The sequence below is a fragment of the Pleurodeles waltl genome, chromosome 4_1 (assembly GCF_031143425.1).
Source record: "Pleurodeles waltl isolate 20211129_DDA chromosome 4_1, aPleWal1.hap1.20221129, whole genome shotgun sequence".
Lineage (NCBI taxonomy): Eukaryota > Metazoa > Chordata > Amphibia > Caudata > Salamandridae > Pleurodeles > Pleurodeles waltl.
Window position 1 is genome coordinate 279017706 of NC_090442.1, and position 15641 is coordinate 279033346.

General features: G+C 43.0%; 1 protein-coding gene across 3 annotated transcripts in view; it reads left to right on the forward strand.

The window, feature by feature from the left end:
• Window positions 1–10993, forward strand: part of LOC138287679 (cathepsin E-like) — a 228399-nt gene extending 217406 nt beyond the window's left edge. For all 3 annotated transcript variants that reach the window (XM_069228320.1, XM_069228322.1, XM_069228321.1), the window contains 2 exons: window positions 10336–10434; window positions 10524–10993. In XM_069228320.1, the coding sequence (XP_069084421.1) occupies window positions 10336–10434; window positions 10524–10703 (279 nt within the window). In that variant the 3' untranslated portion in view covers window positions 10704–10993. The remainder of the gene's footprint in view (window positions 1–10335; window positions 10435–10523) is intronic.
• Window positions 10994–15641: the final 4648 nt, after the last annotated feature.

Consider the following 15641-nt stretch of genomic DNA (forward strand, 5'->3'; position numbering starts at 1 on the left):
GAATTTGCTTTGCGAGTCTCTAATAGCGAATTTTAAGAAATCACTATTACCGACATGCAAAATGTGATGTAACAAAATTCCGAGTCGGAAATAGCGATTTCTTAAAAATCGCTAATGCAATTTGCGACGTCCAAATACCGAATCGCAAACAAAATTGCGATTCAAGATTTGAAAATCGGAAATTGCGAAAACGGTCACCTGGCTCAGCCTGATGACATCACAAGCAGGAAGTGAGTCAGCCCATGCTGTTTCCAGGTACCACACCCACAGGAGCAGTCACAGAGTCACAGAGCAGCCACAGGGAGCAAGTGTGTGAGCAAGCCAGGACCTAACACCAACATGGCCAATGTTGGCAATGGGAAGGAGAAGGGAGAGAGGAAGAGGAAGCTGAAATTCAGTGAGCAAGAATTGGAGGTGCTCACTGAGGAGGTGGTCAGGAGCCATGACCAGCTCTTTGGGAAAAGCTCACTCCAGGTACCAGAAAGTGAGAAGCAGAAACTTTGGGCTGACATCCAGACCAAAATCTGCGCAGTGGGGGTTGCGCAGCGCTCGGTGGAAGAGATACGCAAGAGGTGGTACGACCTGCGTTCCCATGCCAAGGAGAGGGTGGCCAGCAGGCTAAAGGAGGCAAGGAGCACAGGAGGCAGAACATCCACCCAGACACCCTCCACCCCCATGGAAGACCTAGTGGAGTCCACACTGCTTCCAGAAGCTATCAGTGGGGTCACTGATATTGACACTGCCGGCACACCTAGCACCAGTAAAGGTAAGTCCAATAATGATATGTAACCCCATATGTGCATGTACAAATGCCCCTTAGGAAATAGCAAATAGTGCAAAGCATTGTGATAAGTAGTCCATTCCACATCTTACATGTGGCACAACAATGCCTTATGGGAGTGGTAGTCCACAACCCAGAGCTGAAAATAGCACATAGATTGCAATTAAGTATACCGACACACAGAAGAACAAAACACACAGTTCATAGTGATACGATGTAAGTGTACATTTATTACCATTGTGCCACATTTGGTGATATATACATAAATGACACGCTGCACATTGTCGTTGCAGATGGCTCAGGCCCAGCAGCAGCAGAATGTGCCAATGTGGGGGATGCAGAAACACAGCCTCTGTCCGACTCTAACACCAGCGAGTCATTGTGTATAGCACCAATCAGGCGCAGGGCAAGGGTGTTACATCTCCACGATTTGAACCAGGACTCCGATGAAATGCCGGATGGAGGCCACACACCACCCCCAGAAGCTAGATCCACAGGAAGGCAGCAGTCCCTGCCCTAGCGTCACTCAACTCCCCGCAGGAGGCCTCACGATGCAGGCACACAGCACACAGATGAAGGTGAGGGCCCATCATTCTTTGGTGGCCTTGAAGCGTCCATGCTCAAAGTGCAGCGCCTGCAATGCAAAAACATGAGGGCAATGCACAGGCTGTTGCAGTCACACAATGCCAATATGGGAGGGCTGCACAAGCAGTTGGAGTCTCTGAATGTAAACATTTGCAAGCTGCATGAGGGACAGCAAACAGCTGCGGATAACACCAAGGAACTGACAAATGCCATTAAGGATCTCTGGACTGAGATCAGGCATGAGCGTGTTAGCCACCGCAGGCGTGAACGGCAATTAATGGGAATGTTCAATGGCTTTTGCAGATCTGTAAATCGTCTTGCTACATCAACTGCCCTGATATCACGGCTGTAGCCGCACAGGTGGAGGCAGCACATAGCAGTCGGGACATTGCCCAGGGATTGGTGCAAATAACCAACGTTCTGGATGCTATGCTGACAGCACGCAGTGCTACACCCAGCAAACTGGGAGTTGGGGATACTGAGGAGTCATCTAGCCTCAGCAGTCTTGCAGTCTCCGTGATGGATCCTAGGCGTTGCAGTGCCAGGCACAGTACTGCCTGTGAGCCTGATACAAGAGGTGCCGGCGAGCCCACTGCGCACTCAAGTGGAATACATGGTTGTAAGAAGTGACATTGAGGGCTACAGGGGACTACCTTCACATGTAGCAATACAGTAAACTATGATGATAATAGTGTGACACTGCTGATGGCTCATGTGTATTGCTTTGTCCTAGTGACACATATGTTACCTGAAGTCAAGGTAATAAAGGTGCTAACTACTGGAATACATGTCAGTGAGGTGGTGTTGTCATTACTTACATCTGAAATGGCTGTGCGTGATGTCAGCACGCCTTTGCCTGCCCTCTGCTGCACTGGTCCTGTCTGCTGACTGTAGGGGTGGTATGGGATCATCATCCTCATCTGAGTCTGGCTCCAATATTTCCACAGGTATGCCCCTGGTGGTAGCTATATTGTGCAAGATCGCACATGTGGCCACTGTTCTACAGGTTGTGTCCGGGCTGTACTGTAGCGCCCCTCCACTTTTGTGGATGTACCGGAAGCGACTCTTCAGCAGGCCAAAGGTGCGCTCCACAACATTGCGGGTTGCCCTGTGTGCTGAATTGTATCTCCGCTCTGCTGGTGTTGCAGGATTTAGGTAGGGCGTCATCATGTAGGTGCGCACTGCGTAGGCACTGTCTCCTGGAAGGAACAGAGGGTATAATGAGTAGCTGTGCTATCTGACATCACACTGCCATCAATGCAACATTGTAAAGTTGGAAATTACCTAGTAGATATCCTTCACCAAATTCCCCAGCTAGTAGTCTTGTGTGAATCCCTCTGTGGCGAAAGATGTACGAATCATGTGTGCTCCCTGGGTACCTGGCCACGAGATCAGTTATGATGTAGGAGGCATTGCATATCACCTGTATGTTCATTAAATGTTGGTATTTACGGTTGCGGTACACATACTCTGTGGTTGATGGTGGATAGATTGCAACATGTGTCCCATCTATGGCACCTAGGACGTGGGGGAACTGTGCTAACTGGTAGAAATCTATTTTTGTCTGCTGTATTTCCTGTGGGGTGTGGGGGAATCTGATGTACTGGTGTATCCTGCGCAGCATGGCATTTAGAAATGCAGTGAAAAATCTAGAGAGGGCACTCTGTGATACCCCTCCAGCTGCTGCTATGACCCCTTGATAGCTCCCTGAGGCAAGTAGGTGCAGGGAGCATAATACCTGCACATGGGTGGGTATGCTATTCGTCCTGTGTGTTGTGTGCTGCAGTATGGGCTGTAGCACAGCTATCAGGTCAAGTATCATGGCTGAGCTCCACCTGTAATTTCCTCCTCAGTCTGGTCAAAGAGGGTAATGCTCACTCTGAAAATGCGCTCCTGTCTCCTCCTCCCTCTCCTCAAACCTGCCAAGATCCTCATTCTCCTCGCCATGACGTAGAGTGCAGCCATTGTGGAAAAGAGGCTGAGGCATTCTGGGCCTCTTTATATAGGTTGCACCTGATTACCACCTGGTTTCAATCCGTGGTAAGTTGCATGTGCAAAAGGCCATTCTGCGAATATTCGCAAGTTGCGATTTTTTGATGCATCGAATTGCGACATGGTTTTGCGTGTCACAATGTGCGCATTGCAATTTGCGACAAGAAATACCAAATCTGTATTTGCGAGTCACTATTCGGGCTCGCAATTTGCGATATGCAAATAGCGATTCGGTATTTCATGTCGCAAATTGCGATACGCAGCTTGTGACACGCAAAACCATGTCGCTTCGCAAAAATTCGCAATTTTTGTGATTCCTTATTTTTGGCCTGCAAATGCCTTTCATACATCGCAAAACACATTTTTGCATTCGCAAACGGACAATTTCTGCAAATCGCACAGTTTGCGAATGCAAAAACGTATGATACATCTGGCCCCAAATTATTTTTCAGTATTTGATTAAAAATGGACATGGACTCTGAAAAACATTGAGGAACTCTGTACCAACAATATACGGGATCAAGGAATTTAAAACAGAAAATAAATTGGCTATCCTTGTGAAGAGGTACAGAAAAGAATGCTTGAGATAGGTCCACTACGGTGAACCACTCAGCATCACATGGAATCTGAAATAATATCACTACTGGATTTGGCACCACAAGACAACATTTGATCACAATAGCATTAATTTTCCTCAAATACTGAACAATTCGAAATTTCCCACAGGGTTTTCGCAATCCCATGATGGGTGATTTACATGGTCTGCTCAATACTTCTTTTAGAACTCCTTGTCTTACAAATTTGGCAATTATGGGTGCAATCCCTTCATAGTGCCTGATGTCATGTGGTACTAGAGAATCTGGAGGAAAATTGCATTTGGCTTGACGGGACTTTAACTGGCTCAACTTTAATTAGACCAATGTCTTTCCCTGAAAAAACCCACACTTTCATTTCACCAGTTCCCTGTAAATCAGGAGGAAGATCTTGCATTGTAAAAACAGGAAAGAAACTGATCAATAGGTATTTCTCATTTACTGAATTCCAATCAGTTGTCTTAGGCTGGTCATCTTCATAATCACTATTTGTCTGTAAGACAATTCCATCATTTGAACATCTCATTTTGCATAGCAAGTCCCTTCCCAATAAGGAAACCGGACTCAAGTTACAAACTGCAAAATTGTGTAAGCCTTTGAATTTTCCTATTTTATCTGAAACGTGTTCTGTGATCGGATTTGTCAAATATTGGTTTGCAACTCCCACAATCTGTACTGTCTTCCCTGAAATAGGTAAGTTGGGAACTTCTTCAGTCCTCACACTAGAGCATGTAACTCCTGTATTAACTAAGAATGAGACTGTGGGACCCATTACTTTTCCCTTCACATATGGACCTTTCAGGTCTACTTCTAATGAAGCTGCTAACACACATTCTTCTTCATCTGAACTCTCACTCACCCACTCCTCATTTGATTCATCCTCACTGTGTAATGGGTATTGGTGTAGTTATACCATTGACCTGTGCCCTGCTGAGGAAGCATCATCTGTTGTTGTTCCATTGGAGGCTGAGGTATCTGGATTTGTTGCCTGGGTACCATTTGAACTTGGGGTTTCATTTGCTGTGACTGTGGTATCTGCAAATGTGGCATTTGCATTTGTTGCATGGGCTGAGGACCTTGCACTTGATTCAAATTATTCGGGAAATTAAATTTTGACCTCTCATTCTTGATCCTCTAATGTTTGGGAAAGAACTGATTTAATTAATCTGCGGGACAAAACCTTCCTGTCCTAGCATTGGAGACTCCAGTTTCCAATACCCGAGGCTTCCGCAAGCATGACAAGGTAACAACTTCTTTATTCCCTGCACATCACTCTTTGTAACTACAGTACTCAAATTGGGACCACGATTTACATTAACATTTCCACCATAACATCTACCTCTTGCCTGGTTCTGAAACACCAGGTTTCCCTGCTGCTGCTGCAGAGAACTCCCTTGCATTCCTCTTTGTGCCGCTTTAATCTGCATCACCATTGCCTTCTTTTTCAACTTTCTCTGCTTCAATTCAATCTCCTCACTACAGTACTTGGCATATTGCATTACTTCATCAATTGGCTTTTCTTGCCAACAAATCAAATTACTCTTAATCATCTGGCTAATTTCAGGTGTCAGTCCTTCAACAAATCTGAACACAAAATTAATCATGTCTTTTGGCTCAATAGTCTGTACCACTGTGATGTTTAAATGCCTGTAACAATCTCTCGTAATATGCATGTATGGACTCCTTGTCTTCCTTAGCTGTCCTGTCAATTCCCTGCCACTCAATATTTCTGGGAGAAAATCTTGTTTTCAAAAGTTTAATCACGTTATAGTAATAGTTAATTACATCAGGAGATGGTGCATCTGTAGACGGGTCTCGTGCGGGCTCTCTTGTTGGCCAATCTACACTCCTTTTGCATTTGACCCATAAATCAGCTGGAACCACTATTTCTAACAGGGTGTTCAAATCTTCCCACAGACATTTTGAAAGCTTCACAAACCTGTTTGCTGGTACCATTCCACTGGCTTATCCCTCAATCCCGGGTAGTCATTGGTAAATGACAGAATGTCACTTCTGATCCAAGGGACATGTACAAAGTTTCCTCATGGAATTTCTCTCATTGGTAATATTTTAACCAGATCGTCAGTCTGTGGTACACTAGCAGTTAAATTCAGACTCCTTTTTCTTCTTGTCTCATTTCTTCACCCATCTATGTTCCTATTTACCTAATGTCCCCATATCAGAATGCTCTGGATCAATTCCGTGATGTGAATTTTCACTCCTGATATTTTCATGTTCTCAACATCCTTTGAGTCAAATTCTAACCTGTACCTTCTCCTCAGATGTTTTGTTTTCTCAAGCTCTATGTCATATTTCTCGGCCAGGTCTGCTATCATCTGATGAACCAATCCTGCTTTGTTAGTAATCATTTTGCACAAGAAGCGCAATTCACCTTCACTGTATGAGTCAACTCTGTTTAATCTGATTGTTCCCTCAATTAATTCTTCTACTTCTAAATTAAGCCAGGTTAAATTCAATGGACTTCCCCAATTTGAGTCTCCTGGAGTGCTATTTAGCTTTTCCAGCCATTTGGTTAATTGTTGGGCTGTCAAACCTTGTAACACGATTTTATTATTACTTACATTGGGCACTTGTTGTAACGTGAGACACAGAGTCTCTGGGGTCGTGAAAAATGGGTTAGGACCTATGTCCTGTCCTTGAACAACTCAAGTCAATTAACAGACCTGTCATTTCTATACGGGTATTCAAAATGTACTGCTCATTGCTTTTATTATTTCCCTGGGCAAACAATGCTATAACAGGACCAACAGTAACAGGTACTGACACAGCGCCTGCACATGATTGGATGTTTTGATCTCTAGGGTACATTACTCCTGTATTCTGACTTGTCAATGCAGATGCATTTGTTTGTGACCCTGTTATAGAGGTGTATCTCGGGATTGCCTGAGCTAGCATCAGGGATATTAGGTTAGGGATAGACTCTATCTGGATCAATGTCGGCTTCTGACAAACCAGTCTCATGTGGGAAGCCTGTCCTGTTGGCACCATTACACTGGTGGAGAAATTTACAATAGGGACGTCCGGATAGATTCTTAGTACATCAACCTGCGGCATAGATGTCTGAGTTGTGGAAGTGGTAGGGACAATATGGCTAACCTGTACTTGTCTTTGTGTAGTTTCAATGGGTATCGGAGCTGTAGGATCTGCACTAGTACTTGGACCTGTCTCATGTACTGCATAAGGTGGGGGACGACTTCTGAATAATTGCAAAATAAACTCATCATCATCTAAGTCTTTGTCATAGGTCAAAGACTTTCTAGACTCTGTTGCTTTCTGCTCTTTTTCCTCAGAAGGATATGAACCCTTCTCTTTGGCATTCTGTTTGGCATTGCTCTCGTTCTCTTGTGTAATTGCAGGAAACATTTTAATTCCCTGTAATGTCTCAGTTCTCCAGAATTTTGGCTCACTATCCCATCTGGTCTGAGCTAAAGTTTTCTCAGCTTTTCTCATTCTCCTCGCAAATTTCTGTTGCTGTCTAGCCACTAACTCCCAAATAGCTAATGGTTCAAATAGTGTAGGTCTCGGAGGAGCTTTTGGATCATACAGTACTCTCCTCAAGTTCTCTAAGATTCTCAAATTAAAGATTCCATGGGATGGAAACGCTAATCTCCATTCCTTTTCTCTATCTTTGCACCATTGTTTTAACCAAAGACAAGGTGCAGCACCTCGTTCTTCGAATACAATATATGCGGGTGTACCTTCTGGCAGTGTAATTTCTCCTACGCTGACTGGAATGAACACATCTCCCCCCATGGCCCTCTTAAATGCTTTGAAAAGCTTCATTTTCGGGTTTTAGCTATGCTTCAATCAAATCAGGAAGTACATTTCAATCCAAAAATCCTTTTAGCTTGCCTTCTCAACCAATTACGCTTCACGGTTGTCCACCAACCCATTCACGGCTTTTCTCACCAACCAATCTATCCCAGAGCGGACCCAGTGGTGTCACACTCACACGTACAGCGTCTAAAAAAGGCCTCCGGCTTGTCTTCCTCAAATCAGATCCACACAAAGCTAAATGCAAATATCATGAGCACTAAATAAAAATCAATACACCAAACTTGTCTGTCTAATACAGGTGGGTAACACAACCGCTTCGGAAACCTTTCTGAATTTTCAACTGCGGCTTTTACCTCTAACAGATATTCCTTCAATCTCAGTTTCCCTGACTTGCAAGCAAAATTCGACCAGCAAATTTTACCCTCAACTGATCATCAGATCCTCCTGGTGCACTTAAGAATTCACCAAATCTCCATCTGAGTTTGTCAACCACGCCCGATTAACCTATTTAAACAGACAAATTACAACATCAACTAAGTGTCTCATACACTTGTACAATAACCAACACTCCAGAGTCTTAGACCACTCAGGGTCCGTATACCAGCAACCAAGTGGGCAATTATTTAGCACAAAGCGCCACACACATGAAGTTCGATGACTTCCCTACAAACAATCTTTGAAGTAACAGTAATTTCTTAAACAACTTCATTGGAGTACGCAAACTCCCTATTACTCACAACCATCACAATTCACCTGTGGTTTGCTTGAGTAGTGCAAGCGCAAAACCTATTCCACTCCAATCACACTAGGAATGCTGAGAACATCTCCAAGCAAGCATTGGCAAAATCCAAGGTTTTGGCAAAGTCATGGTCGGCTCTTAGGGAGACATAACTCTTCACTTTAATATCTACAGCTGGGGGACCATGGCAGCCTCTTAAGGAGACAAAACTATATTTTTCTGCTACCAAAATCTGTGAACGCGTCTGGCCCTTGGTCTTTTATAATTTATTGATAAAGGTTAGAGGTTCGATGGACCTTTTAACTAGGCTTCGAGTGATTCTGCCATGGGTCCCAATATTTCTCGTAACCTCAATCTAGCAATAGAACAACACAGTCAATAAAACATCATCAAAACTTGGGGGCCATGAATAGTCACACCTTTTAGTAAAGTTAGAAAGTATTTTTCCCTAGATTAGCAATGCTAAAATCAAGTAAAGCAATCTCAAAACCAAATGATATTTATATACAAATAACACAGGCTGACCAAAGCGGCGAAAGAATCTCAATTTCACTAAAGCATTTATCATTAAGCATTCAAGGGCTACTGTAAAGATCAACAATAACAATATCTGGACTATAGAAATGACATACATCCAGACACAGCAAATGAATAAAATCAGTTCTTTGTCTGTGATGTTTGTTAGCACGTGACACACTAACTAACCCTCCCATCTGAATGGCATGTTTGGGCTTCATGAAAAAGTGACTTAGACACAAGTTAATTTGGAAAACATTTAACTAAGGCTCTACAAAAATAACAGTTGGTACCTAAAAAGAAATAATTTTTTTTTTTACAACAGACACAATAGCATTTTGCTGTACCTCTCCTGAATGGATCAGCAATCTGTGATTTCTTCATCAGTTGGACATCCGTCTGGTCAGCCTTGAGAAGGGACAGTGAAAGATATCTGATCAGCCACAGTTGGGCTTTTTAGTTAACTGAACCAACTTAAAAAGTCATCAAGAGACAAAAGAGGCTAAGAACGAAGCTAAAGTTAGGAAGAGAAAACATCAGGAACTGCTGTGCTCCTCACACAGGACTGGAAAAAGAATAACTGAACTCCGTCTCCAACGCAGTGGGTGTTAAACTAAAAATCCATAAAGTATTTTCTCACGTCGCCATTGGTCAGAACATCGTGCGTTCACAGTATAACCAATAAACATTAATTCTCAAATAAGTGAAATAGTTAGACAGTCTTTCTCACGGCGATGATTGGCTCCTATTCTCCCGTTCCAATCACCAGTTCAGTCAGGTAATTTTTTAGTTGCAATCATAACTGCAGTCAGTGTAACCATTGTTAAGGCCTGAGAACGTTAGATTCTCACGCATAGTATCCATATGTAATATACTACGTTTCAGCACACAGCTCTCACAGGAAAGTTTAAGACATTTAAAAATTGATTAAGCAGCACTGTGTGTGAAAACGTGTGAACAATGAATAAGTGTTAATTCTCTGCTTTTACAAAAAAACATTTGCAGACACTTATGTCTGCCATGAAACTTAACATGAGGCATGTCCAGCTAGGCCTATAATTTCACAATTTCTCTATGCCTAGCAAAGTTAAGCAAATATATATTATTAAACATTAATTCTGTCCACAAATACATTATATTCTACATGTGCACATTATTTTAACTACCAATGCAAATTCTTTATTAATGTCGTACATGTTAGTGGGCACTTCAGTGGTCACATTTTTCACAACCACGCGATCCGCATAATTCATGTAAATTCTTAGCTATTAATCAATGCAAAATTATGAGTAATTAATTCAGCTTTCACAGCTCCTCCTCTTGTGTTTCAGTACTTTCTAGACTGCAGGAGACTATCAAGCATGCCGAGTGTCACCTTCACCATAGCACACAAGGAGTATACCTTGAATCCAGAGCAGTACGTCCTGGAGGTACGTACAGAATATGAAAGGTTGCTGTTGTGTGCACAAATAAATAAATACTTTTATATATAAAATCATACTGTTTTTTTTCTTGCCAGGAAAAACTAAGACGGACAACTAAGTGTTTCAGCGGCTTTCAAGCTATGGACATCTCTTCCAGTTCTGAGCAGCTGTGGATTTTGGGAGATGTTTTTATGTCGAAGTTCTATAGCATTTTTGACCGAGGAAATGACAGAGTGGGATTGGCAAGATCTGTTCATATCAAAGAACACCTGTGACGTGCCTCTCCGAAGACCACGCCTCCAGGCTTGTTCTGCCTGAAGCACCATACTGTAAACATTGTATAAGGCAAGGGGTGGCGAACATTGGAATACCTGAAAATAGCAATGTGTGCAGCCTAAAAAGAAAATTAGTATTAACATTAATTCAATGTAGGACATGAGTTTGCAGGTACACTTTTCAGTAAGTACTATGCATATCCGAGAACACAAGCACTGAAATGAGCCACCAACAGGCATGTGGCCTCATTATGGTCGGATACTATAATAAATTTAACTTTTCTATCTCAGCCTTTGCACTGTATCCAGTCAAAATAATTTCCAGAAATTGCTCATTCTTCCCTCACCATTTGTCTGCAGTCCAGTGAAGGCATGGCTCCTATTATGTGTGAACAACAAAAGAACAAGCCCCGTGGTGCAGGGCAGCGCAGCAAGGTAACGTGCTGCACTGCCCTATGCCACAGCGAAAGGCCAGAAATGCGCTTAATCTACAAAATACGGCACATTTCTCTCCTCTCCCCCTGCGCTGGCCCACAATGGGCTGCTTAGCGCCAAGGTACCCACCCTTGCACTATGGTGCAAGGGACACCTTCCTGCACAAAAACAATCCCTGGAGGCTTTTTCCTCTTCCTATGTGTGCTGGAGAATGAAGAACACATATAAAAAGGAAAAAAGAAGGAGAAATAAAGCTATTTCACCTCTTTGCGCCTCCCCTGGGGAGACATAAGATTTTGACACTTTCCCAGGCTTAAAGATTCTTGTAAATGTGGGAATGCATCCAAACCCATGTGTGTTGTGTGGGAAAACCCACTGCAACACCCATGGAACGCCTCCCTGACGCAGTGTAAGCAACTTGTGCTGTGTTGCCTTACACCATATCTACAAGGCCATGAGAACCCACTCAAAGTGGCTTTGCGTGGCCGTGTAGATATGGGCCTGCACTATGCGCCTCCAGTGTGTCACAAAAAGTGAGGCATCGGCGGAACACAGGGCTTGTAATTAAGCCCCTCCGTTTGCTCCAGAGGCCTAGTATTTATATTGGAAAAGTCTGCATTCCAAACGAAGGCTACTGTGATAATATTGTTATTCCTTTGGGTCACTGTTTTCACTCACAAAATTCAGGACTTAATAGAAATTCACTGGGCAAAAGATTAGAATTAACACAATTACCACCTACTTCCTCAAAATATACCTGAAGTCTTGAGCACTAGGACCATTGTTACGATTGGGCTGGTGACATGAGTTATCTTTTTTGTAATAAATTTACATCATTTTTCTTGTGCGTACCTGGCAAAATACCAGGGAGGGTAAAATAAGGACTAGCCAGGGGAAGTGGGGCGAGAATTGCTGATGCCATTGGTAAGGTTGCATTTTAAAGGGACACAAAATACCTATAACTTCATTCCCCATAGCTAATTTCGCCCCCAGATTCTTTCACTTCAAGGTGTGGAGATACCTGGAATCACTTTGGGGCACTCGTAATGAAGCCCCTGGCGTCTACTTGCAGGCTGTGTAAAATCATATCCATACCCACGAACGACTGCAAAGCTTAAGCACAGAACTGCCGTGCAATGGCCCAAAGTGAAGCTTAAGCAAATACAAGCAAAGGTAAAATAAAGCCTCTCATAGGTTAAACTTTTATTCCATCAGGTCATTTTCAGCTGTACATAAATAAAGAACCAAGGGCCTGGTGTTGAAACAGGGAGCATTCACAGTGTAACTCATTCTACAATATGACTCGTAATCAGATGAAACCAGTGCTTAATTTGTGCTTGTTGTTTCCGGTGCTGAGCACTGGCACTTATTTTTGAGGGCCAGGGCTTGCTGTTCTGCCTCAAGCATTTGCTGCGAGCAAAAGACACATATGGGAAAGATGGAGGGTATACAAAAAAGCGTCACAAAGGGAGAAAACAGCTGCAAGAATGAGTTGAAAGGGCAGGGAGTGGCTTTATATGGATTGAAGAGACCCAAGATGTTTTCAGGATTATGCTGCCTCAATATTCCGTGTTCACAAATTTAATTGCAGCAGCAGCGTGTTTAAGAGGAGGGCTTTGGGCACCGGCACCTCTTTATTTACAAATTAAGCACTGGATGAAACAATACGAATTGTGCAACAGAGAAAAAGCATTGACCAGTACGTAGCTCACTGTGAGTGTGAATGTCACAAACTAAGAATGTTAGAAGATAGGTTTCATCAAAAATGTTATCCATTTAAAATTTGTCAATCACGATTTAAATACTTAGAGGATCAAACATGTGGATCACAAATTCAGTTACATTTTCTATCACGCAGTTTGTTCTAAAAAATGGTATGTTTAGTTTGATATTTCTAACCTCTAATTGGTTGAGATGCAGCTCAAACATTATGTGCCAAATGTACATTTTGGTGGGCAGAGTAGAGTTTGTCAGGGTGGCCACTCTGATGGCTACCATCCTCCAAATCTAAAGATCACTGCTGGCCGGCGATGATCTCTGTACATTGATAGGAGCCATAGGCATGGCAGATCCTGTCACGGTACAAAACGCTTGCTTGATGGCTGTTATCAGATGTGATGGCTTTTCACCAAACTTTAACAAAGAGTTTGCTTTTCAGAAGTCCCAAAGTGGGACTTTATTGCTGAAAACATGTAATTAATGAGCCCCCTCCCGGGCAAGGGATTTTTTCCCATGGGTGTGGAAGTTATTTTTTACTTTTTTCTGACCCTCACTGCCAGGGTTTACCTGGAGCTGAGAGACAGAAAAAGGACTACACAGGGTCCACCCTAAATAGGGCAGGCAGTATAATGCCCTTCCGCTGACAGACCCTACTCTGTTGGGCCATCTGAGGTAGAATTCTAGAGACAGACCAAAAGGGCACCCCGCCAATAGAAAGCTGAAGGTCTGCCTGACTCTAAATGAGGTGAGTAGACTGAGGGTTTGATAGACAAGGTATACCTCACATTTGTAACAGACTATCCTGTCCACCAAACTCTAAATCTGGGTATCTTTTTATGTAGCACCACAAACAGAATACATCAGAGTACATCAAACTTTTAAGAGCAATAATACGATACGTCACACTTGCCCCACTGAATGGCGTTCCCCTTATCGACCTCCTAAAGTCAACAGTCAAAGAGTCAAATGATTCAAGCCCTTGACCTTCATGTTGCACAGAGATCTTAGAAGAGGGCACTCACCTTGATGGGGTATCTCACAAGCAATGAATGTGTTCACAGTAGGACAAAGCAAAGATAAGTGACCAAAAACATCTTTCTACAAACATACATTACAAACCAAGCGGGGTATTTAGAGTCTGGTGTAGCAGGAGCTCCACCATAAATCAACACAGCTTCAGCTCTGCCAAACCTGTGATTATCCAATCCCATTAAGAACGGGGGTCTGCGAATAGTGGAGCATCTACATGCTCTGTGAGTGTTCAGTCAAAAAACATCAAGCCATTCCATCACAAAGTCACCACACTTAATGCATCGGGAGGCACCCTATTTAGGGCAGTTCTCCTAATGCATACTTTCCCTACATGCTATGAAATCAAGGGGGGGACCTGGGCAGTCGACAGAAATAAAGGCTGTACATGAAGGAAGAAAAGTCCTTGTACATTATGGCCATTGCCATTGTGTTTTTCAGAAACAAGCCTTTCTCTTTACTTTGCTTCCAGAGGTTGTTCCTAAAAACCAAAATTGATAGCTAAGCGTGCTGCACCAATAGGGCCTGCTTTGTCGAAAGTGCATCTAATGCACCTATGGATGCAGCTTCAGCAAAGAGATCCCTACCACACAGGTGGCGATCTCTCAATTGATAAGCAGATATTGATAATTTAGAAAGCACTTGATTGCCCAAGGGTGTCTTGGCACTGGCACCCGTCAATAATGAAGGTAGAAACAAGTCTGTGTTAAAGATGGAGAGGTGGTACTAAAGAGGCAGGTTTTGTGAAAAGAGTTATGTGATTAAGTTGTTTCCTGAACTGCAGAAGGGTAGGTAGAGCTTTGGGGTGCAGGGGTAGCATATTCCACAATTTAATGGTGGCATCTGAAAGACTTCTACCTTTGCAGGATGCTTTCCAGATTTTGGACTTAGCCAGTGATTTAATGGAGCCAGAATGGAGGGGTCTTCTGGGAGTATACCAACAGAATAACTTTCTCGGAAAAAATTGGGCTGAATTGTGAAGTGGCTTGTATGCCAAGCAAAGAACTTTAAATGCCACTCTTTTTCTGACTGGGAGCCAAAGAAGCACCTTGATGGTTTGGGAGACTGACGTGTATTTTGGAAGGTGAGCTGCTGCATTTTGAAGTATTTGCAGTTTATTCATCTGCTCTTTTTTATGCCCATATAAAGGGCTTTACAGTAATCGATTTTAGAAAGAACTAATGTAGTGATTAATGATTTCTGTAAATCAAAAAGGATGAATGAAGGAATCTTTTTCAATGTTCTTAAAAGTTAAAAACAAGATGATATAGTTTGATTTATCTGGTCTGAAAAAGTATGCTTTCTGTCAAAGTTGACCCTCAGATTTCTAGCCTTGGAGACTGGAGAGCCCAATTCAGGAACCAACCAGGTGGGATCCCAAGAGGTTATTTCTTTTCTAAGAAGTAGGATATCTGTCTTCTCAGAGTTTAACTTAAGGCAGAGGTCTCCCACCCAGCCCACAACCTCACGCATATCCTTTCTGAAACATTTGGCAACCTCTAAAGGATCCCCTGAGATTGAAACTACAACCTGGGTATCATCCACATAGGGTACGGTGAAAAACCCAAACAACCTAATCAGTTATGCCAATGGTGCCACATATATATTAAATAGGGTCGGGCTCAGGGAAGACCCCTGTGGGACCCCGCATGGCAGCGTAAAAGATGTGAATATAAAAGGCCTGATTTGATATTGGGAGACAAGTTACTCCATCACAACGGTGACGGATATCCGGTCCACCAAAATCTAAACCCT